Below are 14,311 nucleotides of genomic sequence, written 5' to 3'. Positions count from 1 at the left end.
ATGGACAGCCAGGCCAGCCAGGGACACACAAAGCTGTCTATAGGAGTGGTTGTAAATTGTACCACTCAAAAAAACATCCCAATGTCTGTCAATTTGCACATACTGTACAGCAAATGCCCCGTTAGCCTGGATTTACTAAATCAACTAATCAAATGTGTCTGTGTGAGTAGTGAGTACAGCAGCCCAATTACTGTCCTCCAAGTTTTCAATAGCCTGCGCCCATGACTGTTAAGAGTCAATCCTATAACTGTCTGTATGTGAGATTAATCTGATGTACTGTCCTGTGTGTTCCAGGCCGATGGCAAATATGTACGCAAAATGTATGTCACATGTGCCACGGTGTTGTTCCATCACTCAAATCAAGTGAAGTCTCTGCCAGTCTGCAAGTGTACAGTATGCATGTGCCTGAGAATGCGTCTATTTTTTGTACATGTAAGAGATAGAAAAATGTGTGTGTGTGTGTGTGTGTGTGTGTGTGTGTGTGTGTGTGTGCGTGTGTATGTGTGTGTGTGTGTGTGTGTGTGTGTGTGTGTATGAGAGAGAGAGAGAGAGAGAGATTTTGGATTAATATCCTTTCATGGAGGGTCTCATATGGAAAAGTATTCAATGATCAATAACGCCAATTTAAAGCCATTCTCAGCCTATATAGGGTGGTTCGGTTTTAAAGTGGTTCTAGACGCAGCTGCGCGACATGAGACTAATTAATTAGAGCGACAGAGAGAGAGAGAGGAGTGTGTGTGTGTGTGTGTGTGTGTTGTACCTATGCCATGTTTCTCCATCAGTGATATGAGGTCAGCCTCAGTCAGCAGCTGAGGAGGGCTGGTCTGTCCGTCCACCATCTCTATAGCCGAGGGCTGGAACTGAGAACCTTGTTGATACACTGGGATCACCTGGTGGGAGAATTTTACACACGCATTATTAGGCCTGACCTCCATTAGTCGAGGACGAGCCAAAATCATTTCGGCACTACAGCGGTAAAATAGGAGTATGAATCGGCCCTTAGTCGATTTATTTATTTTTTGCATGATTCGACTTAGAGATTGGCCTAATTTGTTATATTAATTAACAAATAGTTTGGGAAAAAAATATATATCAAGTTATATATCATGATTCATTGGGAGAAACAAAGCAAGTATATTTTAAATTAATTTTAAATTAAGCCCCCCCCACAGCCCAAATGGAATGATTCTCTATTGCAGGGTTCCCTGATTAGTTTTCCCCAAGGGCCAAATTATGTCTAGGTTGACATGCCATGAAGGGCCACATTTAAAAACCAATTTGACAGTTGCAGAAACATTTGCAATTGCCTTCCTTTATGCATTAACGAGCGTCAACAAGCAACAGCTGGACACAGACACACACACCTCTCCTCTGCAGTAAAGTGACTGGAGTGTCAGTTCTCTCCAAAAGCCCTTGAATATGATGGAATGTGATTAAAGATTACTGTGATTATGGTAAACTAAGCTCACATTTCCTATCACACCATACCTGTAAATTAATATTTGGCCAATCATAGTCGACTATACAAATCCTTAGTCGGGGACAGCCCTACTTATTATTATTATTATTTTTTACACAGTACAGTTGAGCTGTGGAGATCAGTGGAGGTAATGTGGAAATCATGATTGTTGTAGTGGAAGCACCAACTGCCAGATCCAACAGGCTTCTCCTCATTCACACACACGAAAAGATTGTAAAGGCCTTGCTACTGGCCCCTAGGGGCCGCTGTGATGCTCCTCACACCCCACAGTGGGTGTGACATTGCCATCCCCAGAGCCCCATGCTGGCATTACTGCGGTATAGAGTAGAGTGCAATTATGTTGACATAGCACTCTATAGCAGGGGTGGGCAACTTTGACGATGGAGAGGGCCACTGCATTTCCACACTCACTCCAGAGGGCCACTATAGTTCCACACTCACTCCAGAGGGCCACTATAGTTCCACACTCACTCCAGAGGGCCACTATAGTTCCACACTCACTCCAGAGGGCCACTGTATTTCCACACTCACTCCAGAGGGCCACTATAGTTCCACACTCACTCCAGAGGGCCACTATAGTTCCACACTCACTCCAGAGGGCCACTATAGTTCCACACTCACTCCAGAGGGCCACTATAGTTCCACACTCACTCCAGAGGGCCACTATAGTTCCACACTCACTCCAGAGGGCCACTATATTTCCCCACTCACTCCAGAGGGCCACTATAGTTCCACACTCACTCCAGAGGGCCACTATAGTTCCACACTCACTCCAGAGGGCCACTATATTTCCCCACTCACTCCAGAGGGCCACTATAGTTCCACACTCACTCCAGAGGGCCACTATAGTTCCACACTCACTCCAGAGGGCCACTATAGTTCCACACTCACTCCAGAGGGCCACTATATTTCCACACTCACTCCAGAGGGCCACTATAGTTCCACACTCACTCCAGAGGGCCACTATATTTCCACACTCACTCCAGAGGGACACTATAGTTCCACACTCACTCACACTCACTCCAGAGGGCCACTATATTTCCACACTCACTCCAGATGGCCACTGTAGTTCCACACTCACTCCAGAGGGCCACTATAATTCCACACTCACTCCAGAGGGCCACTATAGTTACACACTCACTCCAGAGGGCCACTATAGTTCCACACTCACTCCAGAGGGCCACTATAGTTCCACACTCACTCCAGAGGGCCACTATAGTTCCACACTCACTCCAGAGGGCCACTATATTTCCACATTCACTCCACAGGGCCACATTGCATATTACTGTTGTATTTTGAGCTAGTAGATCAGCTATTTTTGCTATTATTTGAATTGAAATGAATTCAATTATTTTTTTGCTATTTTTCAATTGGAATCCTGAAAAGTAAAATTTTTATTTAATTTCAAATGCCTTTAATTATAGTTATGTTAACTTTATAAACTAAATACAAATACATTAGACATAAAAAAGACAATAACATTTTAATACTACTCATTAAAGGGTAAGACCACTTTTTTTGAGGTTTGGGTTGTGTAGTTACTTTGCCATGATGTAACTCCAAATGTGGACAAGAAATACAAAATAACTGCTCCAGTGATTAGAAATTGATAATTCAAAATATGCTCCTCATTGATTTACATTGTACGCTAAAACACTCTCAAAGTCACTCTTTTAGTACGTAAACAAACACAAACAAAGTTGATTCAGACAATATGGAGCTTCACCAAAATTCATGTGGTTTTATTTTTTCATAAAAATGTTAACTTCCTGTTGATTTGTCCATTTTATTGGGAAGAAAACCCGGACTGGATCCGTGGATCGGGATCCAGATCTTCAAATAGTAAAATCAACAGGACGTTAACATTTTTATGAAAAAATAAAACCACATGAATTTTGGTGAAGCTCCATATTGTCTGAATCAACTTTGTTTGTGTTTGTTTACGTACTAAAAGAGTGACTTTGAGAGTGTTTTAGCATACAATGTAAATCAATGAGGAGCATATTTTGAATTATCAATTCTGATCACTGGAACATATTTTTTAATTTCTTGTCCACATGTGGAGTTACATCATGGCAAGGTAACTTGCACAACTCAAACCTAAAAAAAAGTGGTCTTACCCTTTAAGCTACTAATTTAGAGATTTGTAATTAAGTAAGTAATTAAAGCGGGTCATGTTTGCAAATCAATAATACATCAGTATTCTGATATTAACCTGAGGGCCGTATACCATATAGTGCAACTTTCGTTCATTTTTTACCCCTCTATCACACGGAACTATGTTTTTTGTGTCCATATTACTACGCCCAAAAAATAGTTCCATGTGATCGACGGGTCAAAGTTGAACGGAAGTTGCGCTAATATTTTAGAAATAGGTCAACAATACAAATGATGTTAGTTTTGTGGATTAATTTACTTTGAATGCGTGGCCCCATTGCCCCCCACAAAATGACCGGAACTACTTAAAGGACCACTTCACCACTTTTCAACATCTCTTCATATAATTGGTCCTCACTAATGTTCATGATAAAACACCACAATTCTTTCCTACTCAGTCTGTGTCTCATAGGAGGGCTTTGGGCAGTTCGGACACCCGTCCACCAGTGACATCATCATTAGGCAGATCTTTTTTTAAACAAGATTTGTTTTAAAATATATTTAGATTTTTATTATCGTGAGAACAATGGCTTCAACTTTTGCATTGCAACTTTTCCGGAAAAGAAAGCCTGCCGTTTCTATTAGCTTTGATTCACCAACAATGATTTCACTGGTGGACGGGTTTCTGAACTGCCCACAGCCTTCCTATGAGACGCAGACCGAGTAGGAAAAAATGGTGGTATTTTATCATGAACATTAGTTAGGACGAATTATAGGAAGAGAAGTTGAAAAGTGGTGAAGTGGTCCTTTAATATTCACTAAAAGAACAGCAGAACTCCCAACACGGGACTCGGGCAATCAATGAATACAGTTGCAACCAAAATGGCCTTCCACCTGAATACATGTGTGACCTGGTTTCTGCACCTCCAGCCTCCAGGGTACTCAGGTCAACCTCCCAAATGCCCCTTGCTGTCCCCTCAACAAGCCTAAAAACCAAAGGTGACCGGGCCTTTTCAGTAATTGCCCCCAAACTCTGGAATAGTCTCCCAGGCCACTACACATCAAATCCAGCCCCACCATCGAAAGTTTCAAATCCTCCCTAAAAACTCACCTTTTCTCCATTGCCTTCAGCTCCTAGTTCTGTGGACGTTTTTAACCTTTTTGTAATTAGTAGGCTATTGCATGTTCTCATGTTCCTTGTCATGTTGTTATATTGTATTGTTCTTGTATGAAGTATTGCTAAACGTTTATTTTATTTTTTGTATTTTATGATTTTTATATGGAAAGCACTTTGGGTCAACTTCTGTTGTTGACTTGACTATAGTAACCCATTCTGGGCGGGAACCCCTTTTGGTGTTTTAAGCATTATGCTATAATTTAGCTATTGAAAAATAGCAGATCTACAAGCTCATAGCGCGGCACCGAGTGCCGCGCTACGAGCTTGTAGGTCTGCTATTTTCGAAAAATCGTGAAAATGTGGCGCAAATCTTTGAATATATATTCTTTCAGAGCCAAGTTTTTAACTCAAATCTTTGCTTCTGGGGGGGGGGGGGGGGTCCCTGGAACAACATATTTTCAGATGGGGGTCGGCGGTCAATTACATATAATCTTGGGGGTCCTTGACGTGAAAATGTTTGAGAAGGACTGGCATAGAAACATAGGGTTTTTCAGAAAACTGTTAGGATTTAGAAGTAGGGATGAATCTTTATTGACTTTATTGAACGATCACCTTATCGATCAGGCTTATGGAGCCGGGTTCTTATCGAGTCCATTATCGAGCATTTTCTATTATTTTGTGGAAAAATGGGAGATAATAAAGTCTGAACAGAACCAGTATATTTTACTAGGGCCTTCAACTACAGTACTTTTCTAACAGACGGAAGGCAGTTGACCTTTTTACCAATAAAATAATATTAAAGGAACTGTTAACTGGTTAAGACTGTACGTGTGACTTTAACCCATTTAGGCCTGACCTCGAAATTAAAAAAAAATCTTCTAAATCCTCCAGTTTTCTGAAATAAATATTTTCACGATTTTTCAAAAAATAACAGACCTACAAGCTCGTAGCGCGCCACTCGGTGGCGCGCTACGAGCTTGTAGATCTGATATTTTTCAATAGCTAAATTATAACATAATGTTTAAAACACCAAAAGGGGTTCCCGCCCAAAAAAACACGTAATGTTGTTTACTCTGTTGCCAGGTATCAATACACCTTTAGACATGTTTGTGCCAGCGGGGGCGATTACCTTCATCGCCTCTTGTCTTGATTGTTTAAACATGACGTCATGGGCCATACTATGCTCCATAACAGGCTTGATAAGCCCAAAGCTTATTGATAACGAGTACTCCATAAGCTTGTTTTCGGGTATCGGTTATCGAGCTCCATCCCTATTTAGAAGACATTTGTAGAATCGTTCCCAGGTCAAAATGGGTTTATGGCAACTATTTCATACAACTTAACCCATTTTGAGCATTATGTTATGCTTTAGCTATTGAAAAATAGCATCTGCTATTTTTGAAAAATCAAAGAACGACTGACATAGAAACATATCTTTTTCAGAAAACTGTCAGGATCTAGAAGACATTTTTAGAATCTGATCTCAGGTCAAAATTAACCCATTTTGAGGTTAGGGTTAGTACAAAAATTGTGAACTATCCATTTAACGACAAGACACGAAAATAAAGATTCATTCATCATCACACACACACACACACACACACACACACACACACACACACACACACACACACACACACACACACACACACACACACACACACACACACACACACACACACACACACACACACACACACACACACACACACACACACACACACACACACACACACACACACACACACACACACACACCTTGGAGCTCCACTTGTCATAGGGATAAACGTCCAGGTAGTTCCTGGCGATGATCATAAGTCCAGAGGCGGAGAACCTCTCCTGGGCGATATCGATTTCCACCACGGTCTCCTGCCCCACGGCATCCTGGGATACGCAGGCCAGGAAGTGACGGACGATAAACTCGTACACGCGGCCCTCGTTGCCCTGGGGGTTAGAAACGGAATGACATTTGGTTATAATGACCAGTGGTGGGAAAAAAAAACTAAAGTATTTAACCCATTTTGACCTGAGATCAGATTCTAAAAATGTCTTCTACATCCTGACAGTTTTCTGAAAAAGCTATGTTTCTATGTCACTCGTTCTTCGATTTTTCAAAAATAGCAGACCTACAAGCTCGTAGCGCACCACTCGGTGGCGCACTACGAGCTTGTAGATCTGCTACTTTTCAATAGCTAAAGCATAACATAATGCTAACACCAAAAGGGGTTCCCGCCCAAAATGGGTTAATTGTTTTACTTAAGTAAAAGTATCAATTACAGCATTGCATAAATACTCCGTTACAAGTAAAAGTCCGAAATTAAAAATGCACTTGAGTAAAAGTGCAAAAGTAATTGACATCAAAATGTACATAAAGTACGAAAAGTAAAAATACTCATTTGCAAACGTAAAAAGCCGATGCGACGCAATGCAAGCGTGTAGATCGGCTATTTTCAAATGGCCGAAATTTGTATAGTGCTGAAGTGGTAACTAGTAACTTTCCGAATATATGTAGTGGAGTGAAATTGCAATATATATTTGCCTCTGAGATCTAGTGGAGTAGAAGTAAAAGTACTGGAAATTGGAAATACTTAAGTAAAGTACAAATATCTCAAATTTGTACTTAACCCATTCAGGGCGGGAAACCCCTTTTGGTGTTTTAAGGATTATGTTGTACTTTAGCTATTGAAAAATAGCAGATCTACAAGCTCATAGCGCGGCACTCGGTGCCGCGCTATGAGCTTGTAGATCTGCTATTTTTGAAAAATCGTGAAAATGGAGCACAGATCTTTGAATATATATTCTTTCAGAACGTTTTTAACTCAAATCTTTGCTTCTGGGGAGGTGCCTGGAAACTACATATTTTCAGATGGTGGTCGCGGCCAAATACAGATAATTCTAGAGCGTCCTTGACATGAAAAAGGTTGAGCACCACTGACATAGAAACATAGGTTTTTCAGAAAACTGTTAGGATTTAGAAGCATTTATTTTTCTTCCCGAATCGGCCTTAGGTCTAAATGGGTTAATTTACTTTCCGTATGTACCTGCAGAGCGTTGGCGTATTTGGTAGGGTGTATGGGGGGATGGGCCTGGTCAGTCTTACCTGCAGAGCGTTGGCGTATTTGGTAGGGTGTATGGGGGGATGGGCCTGGTCAGTCTTACCTGCAGAGCGTTGGCGTATTTGGTAGGGTGTATGGGGGGATGGGCCTGGTCAGTACCTGCAGAGCGTTGGCGTATTTGGTAGGGTGTATGGGGGGATGGGCCTGGTCAGTCTTGCTGCCCTGCCGCGGGTTGGGTCCCCCCGGCTGGTCTAGGACCCGCTGGGCAAACGTTCCCCAGGCTTGGCTCTGGGTTTGCTGCTCCACTAAGGGAGCCAACGCCAAGTCTTTGGGGAAGATGTTGGTCTCTGTGCGGGGGTAGCTGATGAACCTGAGGGGAGGTGGATATACAATACATACTAGGTCTTTTTTTTGAAGAAAAAGACAAATCCTAGAAGAAGTATCTTTGACAATGTAGACTTTCAAGGTTTCAAGCCACATGGAATGTTAAAAGTTGTTTTTGGTTTTTTTTACACCTGTATTATCCCATTTTGACCTGAGATCAGATTCTAAAAATGTCTTCTACATCCTGACAGTTTTCTGGAAAAGCTATGTTTCTATGTCAGTCGTTCTTCGATTTTTCAAAAAATAGCAGACCTACAAGCTCGTAGCGCGCCACTCGGTGGCGCGCTATGAGCTTGTAGATCTGCTATTTTTCAATAGCTAAAGCATAACATAATGCTAACACCAAAAGGGGTTCCCACCCAAAATGGGTTAAAGATAACAGATGATAGGACAGATGGTAAAAAGGTTAGAGTGAGATGGATGTCGATAGGCAGGTTTTGTGTAAATTGGACTCACGGCGTAGGAATTATGAATTTGCACAAATTCTACATTTTGACCTTTAATTACGGCATCTCGAACAGGCTGGTTGGGGTCATAAATAATGCACAGACATTTCCAATCATTGGTGAAAATTGCCATGTGTCATCATTTACATAAATTGCCATGTGTCATCATTTACATAAATTGCCATGTGTCATCATTTACATAAATTGCCATGTGTCATCATTTACATAAATTGCCATGTGTCATCATTTACATAAATTGCCATGTGTCATCATTTACATAAATTGCCATGTGTCATCATTTACATAAATTGCCATGTGTCATCATTTACATAAATTGCCATGTGTCATCATTTACATAAGTTGCCATGTGTATCATTTACATAAATGTGCACCACCTTCAGGCTTGAACCCCAACAAGCTATAAATAAATAAATAACAATAGAGAATAGAGGGAAACACTGACGGGAACATGAAGATGTAATAAGGGCCTTTCTCTGCCCCACCCTTCTCCCATTTGGTTATATCTATTTAGGATCCAAGATGGCCGCAGCACCAGGAGGGGGTGGCCTTACTGGGCTGCATTCACAGTTATTCAAGACACCTGTCTTGTGTTTGTCTTGTGTCTGTGTTTAATGGCCGCTCCAATGCATTTCCAATGGAAGCCCATATGGTTTGACCAAACATTTTGTTTGATGGGGGGAGGGGGGCAGAACACATCCATCAAAGCTGTGTTCAGACACAAGTCAGGTGTCAGACACAAGGCAAGGGTCTTGAATGCAGCCCAGTAAGGGCATATGTCGACCCCGCCCGCTGACCTCCGCCCCACCCCCTCCTGGTGCTGTGGCCATCTTGGATTATTATTATTGGACAGATTTCACAGTGACAGTAGAATGCATGTTTTAACTACTTTTATGACATACTGTATACAACTTGCTATCACTTACCCTTGTGTGTACAGCTTTTCAGCTATCTTCATGGTCTCTTTGGCAGTCATTCTTAGCTTCCGTGATGCCAGTTTCTCCAATTCCTGTCCGAGAGAGGAGGGGCGAAAGGACTGGGTTCAGGGCAGTGGACTGGGTTCAGGACAGCGGACTGGGTTCAGGGCAGCGGACTGGGGGTCAGGGCAGTGGACTGGGTTCAGGACAGTGGACTGGGGGTCAGGGCAGTGGACTGGGGGTCAGGGCAGTGGACTGGGTTCAGGGCAGTGGACTGGGTTCAGGACAGTGGATTGGGTTCAGGGCAGTGGACTGGGTTCAGGACAGTGGACTGGGGGTCAGGGCAGTGGACTGAGGGTCAGGGCAGTGGACTGGGTTCAGGGCAGTGGACTGGGTTCAGGACAGTGGATTGGGTTCAGGGCAGTGGACTGGGGGTCAGGGCAGTGGACTGAGGGTCAGGGCAGTGGACTGGGTTCAGGGCAGTGGACTGGGTTCAGGGCAGTGGACTGGGTTCAGGACAGTGGATTGGGTTCAGGGCAGTGGACTGGGTTCAGGACAGTGGACTGGGGGTCAGGGCAGTGGACTGGGTTCAGGGCAGCGGACTGGGTTCAGGGCAGCGGACTGGGTTCAGGACAGTGGACTGGGGGTCAGGGCAGTGGACTGAGGGTCAGGGCAGTGGACTGGGTTCAGGGCAGTGGACTGGGTTCAGGACAGTGGATTGGGTTCAGGGCAGTGGACTGGGTTCAGGACAGTGGATTGGGTTCAGGGCAGTGGACTGGGTTCAGGGCAGTGGACTGGGTTCAGGGCAGTGGACTGGGTTCAGGGCAGTGGACTGGGTTCAGGGCAGTGGACTGGGTTCAGGGCAGTGGACTGGGGGTCAGGGCAGTGGACTGGGTTCAGGGCAGTGGACTGGGTTCAGGGCAGTGGGCTGGGTTCAGGGCAGTGGACTGGGTTCAGGGCAGCGGACTGGGTTCAGGGCAGCGGACTGGGTTCAGGGCAGCGGACTGGGTTCAGGGCAGTGGACTGGGTTCAGGACAGACTGGGTTCAGGGCAGTGGACTGGGTTCAGGGCAGTGGACTGGGTTCAGGGCAGCGGACTGGGTTCAGGGCAGTGGACTGGGTTCAGGGCAGTGGACTGGGTTCAGGACAGACTGGGTTCAGGACAGTGGACTGGGTTCAGGGCAGTGGACTGGGTTCAGGGCAGCGGACTGGGTTCAGGGCAGCGGACTGGGTTCAGGGCAGCGGACTGGGTTCAGGGCAGTGGACTGGGTTCAGGGCAGTGGACTGGGTTCAGGGCAGCGGACTGGGTTCAGGGCAGCGGACTGGGTTCAGGGCAGTGGACTGGGTTCAGGGCAGTGGACTGGGTTCAGGGCAGCGGACTGGGTTCAGGGCAGCGGACTGGGTTCAGGGCAGCGGACTGGGTTCAGGGCAGTGGACTGGGTTCAGGACAGTGGACTGGGTTCAGGGCAGTGGACTGGGTTCAGGGCAGTGGACTGGGTTCAGGGCAGTGGACTGGGTTCAGGGCAGCAGGAACACCACAAACCAGGGTTCGAGTCTCTACGTTGACTTCTAACATCCTACTCTTTTTTTTCAGCATGTGTCACACTCACTGTGTGTGTGTGTGTGTGTGTGTGTGTGTGTGTGTGTGTTTGTTTGTGTCTGCGGGATAATCTCGCAAACTACTGGACAGATCAGCGCCAAATGTTGTATGCACGCTGTCTTAATCAATCAATCAATCAATCAATCAATGTGTGTGTGTGTGTGTGTGTGTGTGTGTCCTGGTATTCTATTAAAAGTGCTATATACTGTACATAAAGCGTATCATTAGCTCAAACAGAATTAGATAGGCCTATGTGAAGAGTGTATATTTGTTCTCATCATTACGTGTGTGTCCATATATGCTCACCACAGTGTCCATGTATATTTGTTCTCATCATTATGTGTGTGTCCATATATGCTCACCACGGTGTCCAACGGCACCGGCCTCCACTTGTTCTTGGGTTTACTGGTTACTGAGGTGACCGTTGCTATGGGATTCTGAGAAGAAGACTCTTCTGTAAATCGTTTATGTACTGTATACAATTACATTTTTAGCCATTTTTAGACAAACAACGCTTCCCACACTCTGTAATGACAGGGGGCGGGGGAGGGTTAATTACATAGGTAGGAAGGGATAGACACAAGACACAGTTATACCTGAGAGCTCCACAGAATATCATTTTAAAAAATCTTACATGGTATACAGCAGTAGTTTCTAAACCTTTTAGCTCGAGAACCAAAAGAGAAATTGAATGTCCCCCCCACCAGAGACTAAAATAGGGTGCATTTTGCATCCCAAAATGCAGTTTATAGTTAACCCATTTTGACCCGAGATCAGATTCTAAAAAATGTCTTCTACATCCTGACAGTTTTCTGAAAAAGCTATGTTTCTATGTCAGTCGTTCTTCGATTTTTCAAAAATAGCAGACCTACAAGCTCGTAGCGCGCCACTCGGTGGCGCGCTATGAGCTTGTAGATCTGCTATTTTTCAATAGCTAACACCAAAAGGGGTTCCCGCCCAGGATGGGTTAAGGGACGCAATAAAACAACGACCTCTGCATCCACAGGATGCACTACTGTACTGTTTTTTTATTCTAGTTTATTTTGCTAGCTTTAGTTATAATAATCATTTCTTCTTCTGTTTTCTACATGAATATAACCACATTATAACCATATTACAGTGAAATGGGAGTTAAATGCTGCAATTTGTAAAAATGGCAAAATATGACTCCTAACACCGTTGAAGTGGGACTCATAAAATGTCCCTGGTACTCATCTAAAAGACCATCCCTGCATCCCGGGACTCATTACATTGAAAACCTATTTACATCACTGCCCCACCAGGACCCAAACAAGTGAAAATAGCGAATCTACTATCTAAGTGCACAACGTGTTGTTTTGTTTTTTTACATTTGTTAGAATATTTGGTTTCCTATGTACCGTGTAGACACACAGATGTGCAATACAGATGTACATACACAGATGTACATACACTACACGCACCTCCATGCATATCTGGTAGAGAACCAGGCATGCTGTGTGGTGGAAAGGATACATACACTACACGCACCTCCATGCATATCTGGTAGAAAACCAGGCATGCTGTGTGGTGGAAACACTACACGCACCTCCATGCATATCTGGTAGAGAACCAGGCATGCTGTGTGGTGGATACACACACCTCCATGCATATCTGGTAGAGAACCAGGCATGCTGTGTGGTGGAAAAGATACATACACTACACGCACCTCCATGCATATCTGGTAGAGAACCAGGCCTGCTGTGTGGTGGAAAAGATACATACACTACACGCACCTCCATGCATATCTGGTAGAGAACCAGGCATGCTGTGTGGTGGAAAAGATACATACACTACACGCACCTCCATGCATATCTGGTAGAGAACCAGGACTGCTGTGTGGTGGAAAAGACGGTTTCTTTTCCAGCTGAAATCGACAGTATCCTCCTCCGTTGTATGGATAACTGAGAGAGAGAGAGAGAGAGAGAGAGAGAGAGGGAGAGAAAGTGTGAGAAAACTGAATATCAAAGTAATAAATCATATTTTGGGAGCGAAAAGACATGCGACACATGTCTAGTTTGTCTACAGCCAGAATTCATATTTTTGTGTATGGGTAACTATGCACTATGCAGGTGTGTGTACTGTATAATATGGATGTTTTTTGAGTGGTGCAACCACTCCAAGGAACAGCAATGTCTGTGTTAACCTATGTGTTCGTTCACCTATGTGACTATGTGACCACTATGAGTACCAGTAGGGGCAAAAGTGGCGCTGTTGTGTCAGAAACAAAGAGAGAGAGAGATAGTGCTGCACTGTTGCCTGCTAATGAGAGACAGAGAGAGAGAGAGAGACAGTTCACACGGGTGTGATTTTTCTTTTACCTTTGATCTTGTAGAAGGTCTCGGGTATGAAGGCCTGGATGGCTTTGAACCGTTCTACAACAAAGCCCAGAGTGGGGAACTGACAGCTGCCATACGAGATCAGCTGATTGGCCAGAGACTCAGGAAAGATCTTCTGGAGCCGCAGCGTCTGGAAGCGAGTGAAGGACGCACCTGGAACCAGAGGAAAGAGGACAGGGAGTTAGAACCAACTACCTGGAGACAGAGGACAGGGAGTTAGAACCAACTACCTGGAGACAGAGGACAGGGAGTTAGAACCAACTACCTGGAGACAGAGGACAGAGGACAGGGAGTTAGAACCAACTACCTGGAGACAGAGGACAGGGAGTTAGAACCAACTACCTGGAGACAGAGGACAGGGAGTTAGAACCAACTACCTGGAGACAGAGGACAGAGGACAGGGAGTTAGAACCAACTACCTGGAGACAGAGGACAGGGAGTTAGAACCAACTACCTGGAGACAGAGGACAGGGAGTTAGAACCAACTACCTGGAGCAGAAGACAGAGGACAGGGAGTTAGAACCAACTACCTGGAGACAGAGGACAGGGAGTTAGAACCAACTACCTGGAGCAGAAGACAGAGGACAGGGAGTTAGAACCAACTACCTGGAGCAGAAGACAGAGGACAGGGAGTTAGAACCAACTACCTGGAGCAGAAGACAGAGGACAGGGAGTTAGAACCAACTACCTGGAGCAGAAGACAGAGGACAGGGAGTTAGAACCAACTACCTGGAGACAGAGGACAGGGAGTTAGAACCAACTACCTGGAGACAGAGGACAGGGAGTTAGAACCAACTACCTGGAGCAGAAGACAGAGGACAGGGAGTTAGAACCAACTAC

General features: G+C 44.5%; 1 protein-coding gene across 1 annotated transcript in view; it reads right to left on the bottom strand.

The window, feature by feature from the left end:
- Positions 1-14,311, bottom strand: part of top3a (DNA topoisomerase III alpha) — a 45,323-nt gene that overhangs the window by 22,593 nt on the left and 8,419 nt on the right. Inside the window, exons 7-13 of the mRNA XM_079519394.1 lie at positions 13,454-13,624; positions 12,936-13,036; positions 11,477-11,551; positions 9,525-9,607; positions 7,910-8,120; positions 6,453-6,638; positions 761-890 (exon numbers count right to left, since the gene is read on the bottom strand). Coding sequence (XP_079375520.1) covers positions 761-890; positions 6,453-6,638; positions 7,910-8,120; positions 9,525-9,607; positions 11,477-11,551; positions 12,936-13,036; positions 13,454-13,624 — 957 coding nt within the window. The remainder of the gene's footprint in view (positions 1-760; positions 891-6,452; positions 6,639-7,909; positions 8,121-9,524; positions 9,608-11,476; positions 11,552-12,935; positions 13,037-13,453; positions 13,625-14,311) is intronic.

The sequence above is a fragment of the Electrona antarctica genome (assembly GCF_951216825.1).
Source record: "Electrona antarctica genome assembly, chromosome: 14".
Lineage (NCBI taxonomy): Eukaryota > Metazoa > Chordata > Actinopteri > Myctophiformes > Myctophidae > Electrona > Electrona antarctica.
The sequence above is the reverse complement of the archived record's forward strand: the minus strand, read 5'-3'. Positions and strand labels throughout refer to the sequence as shown.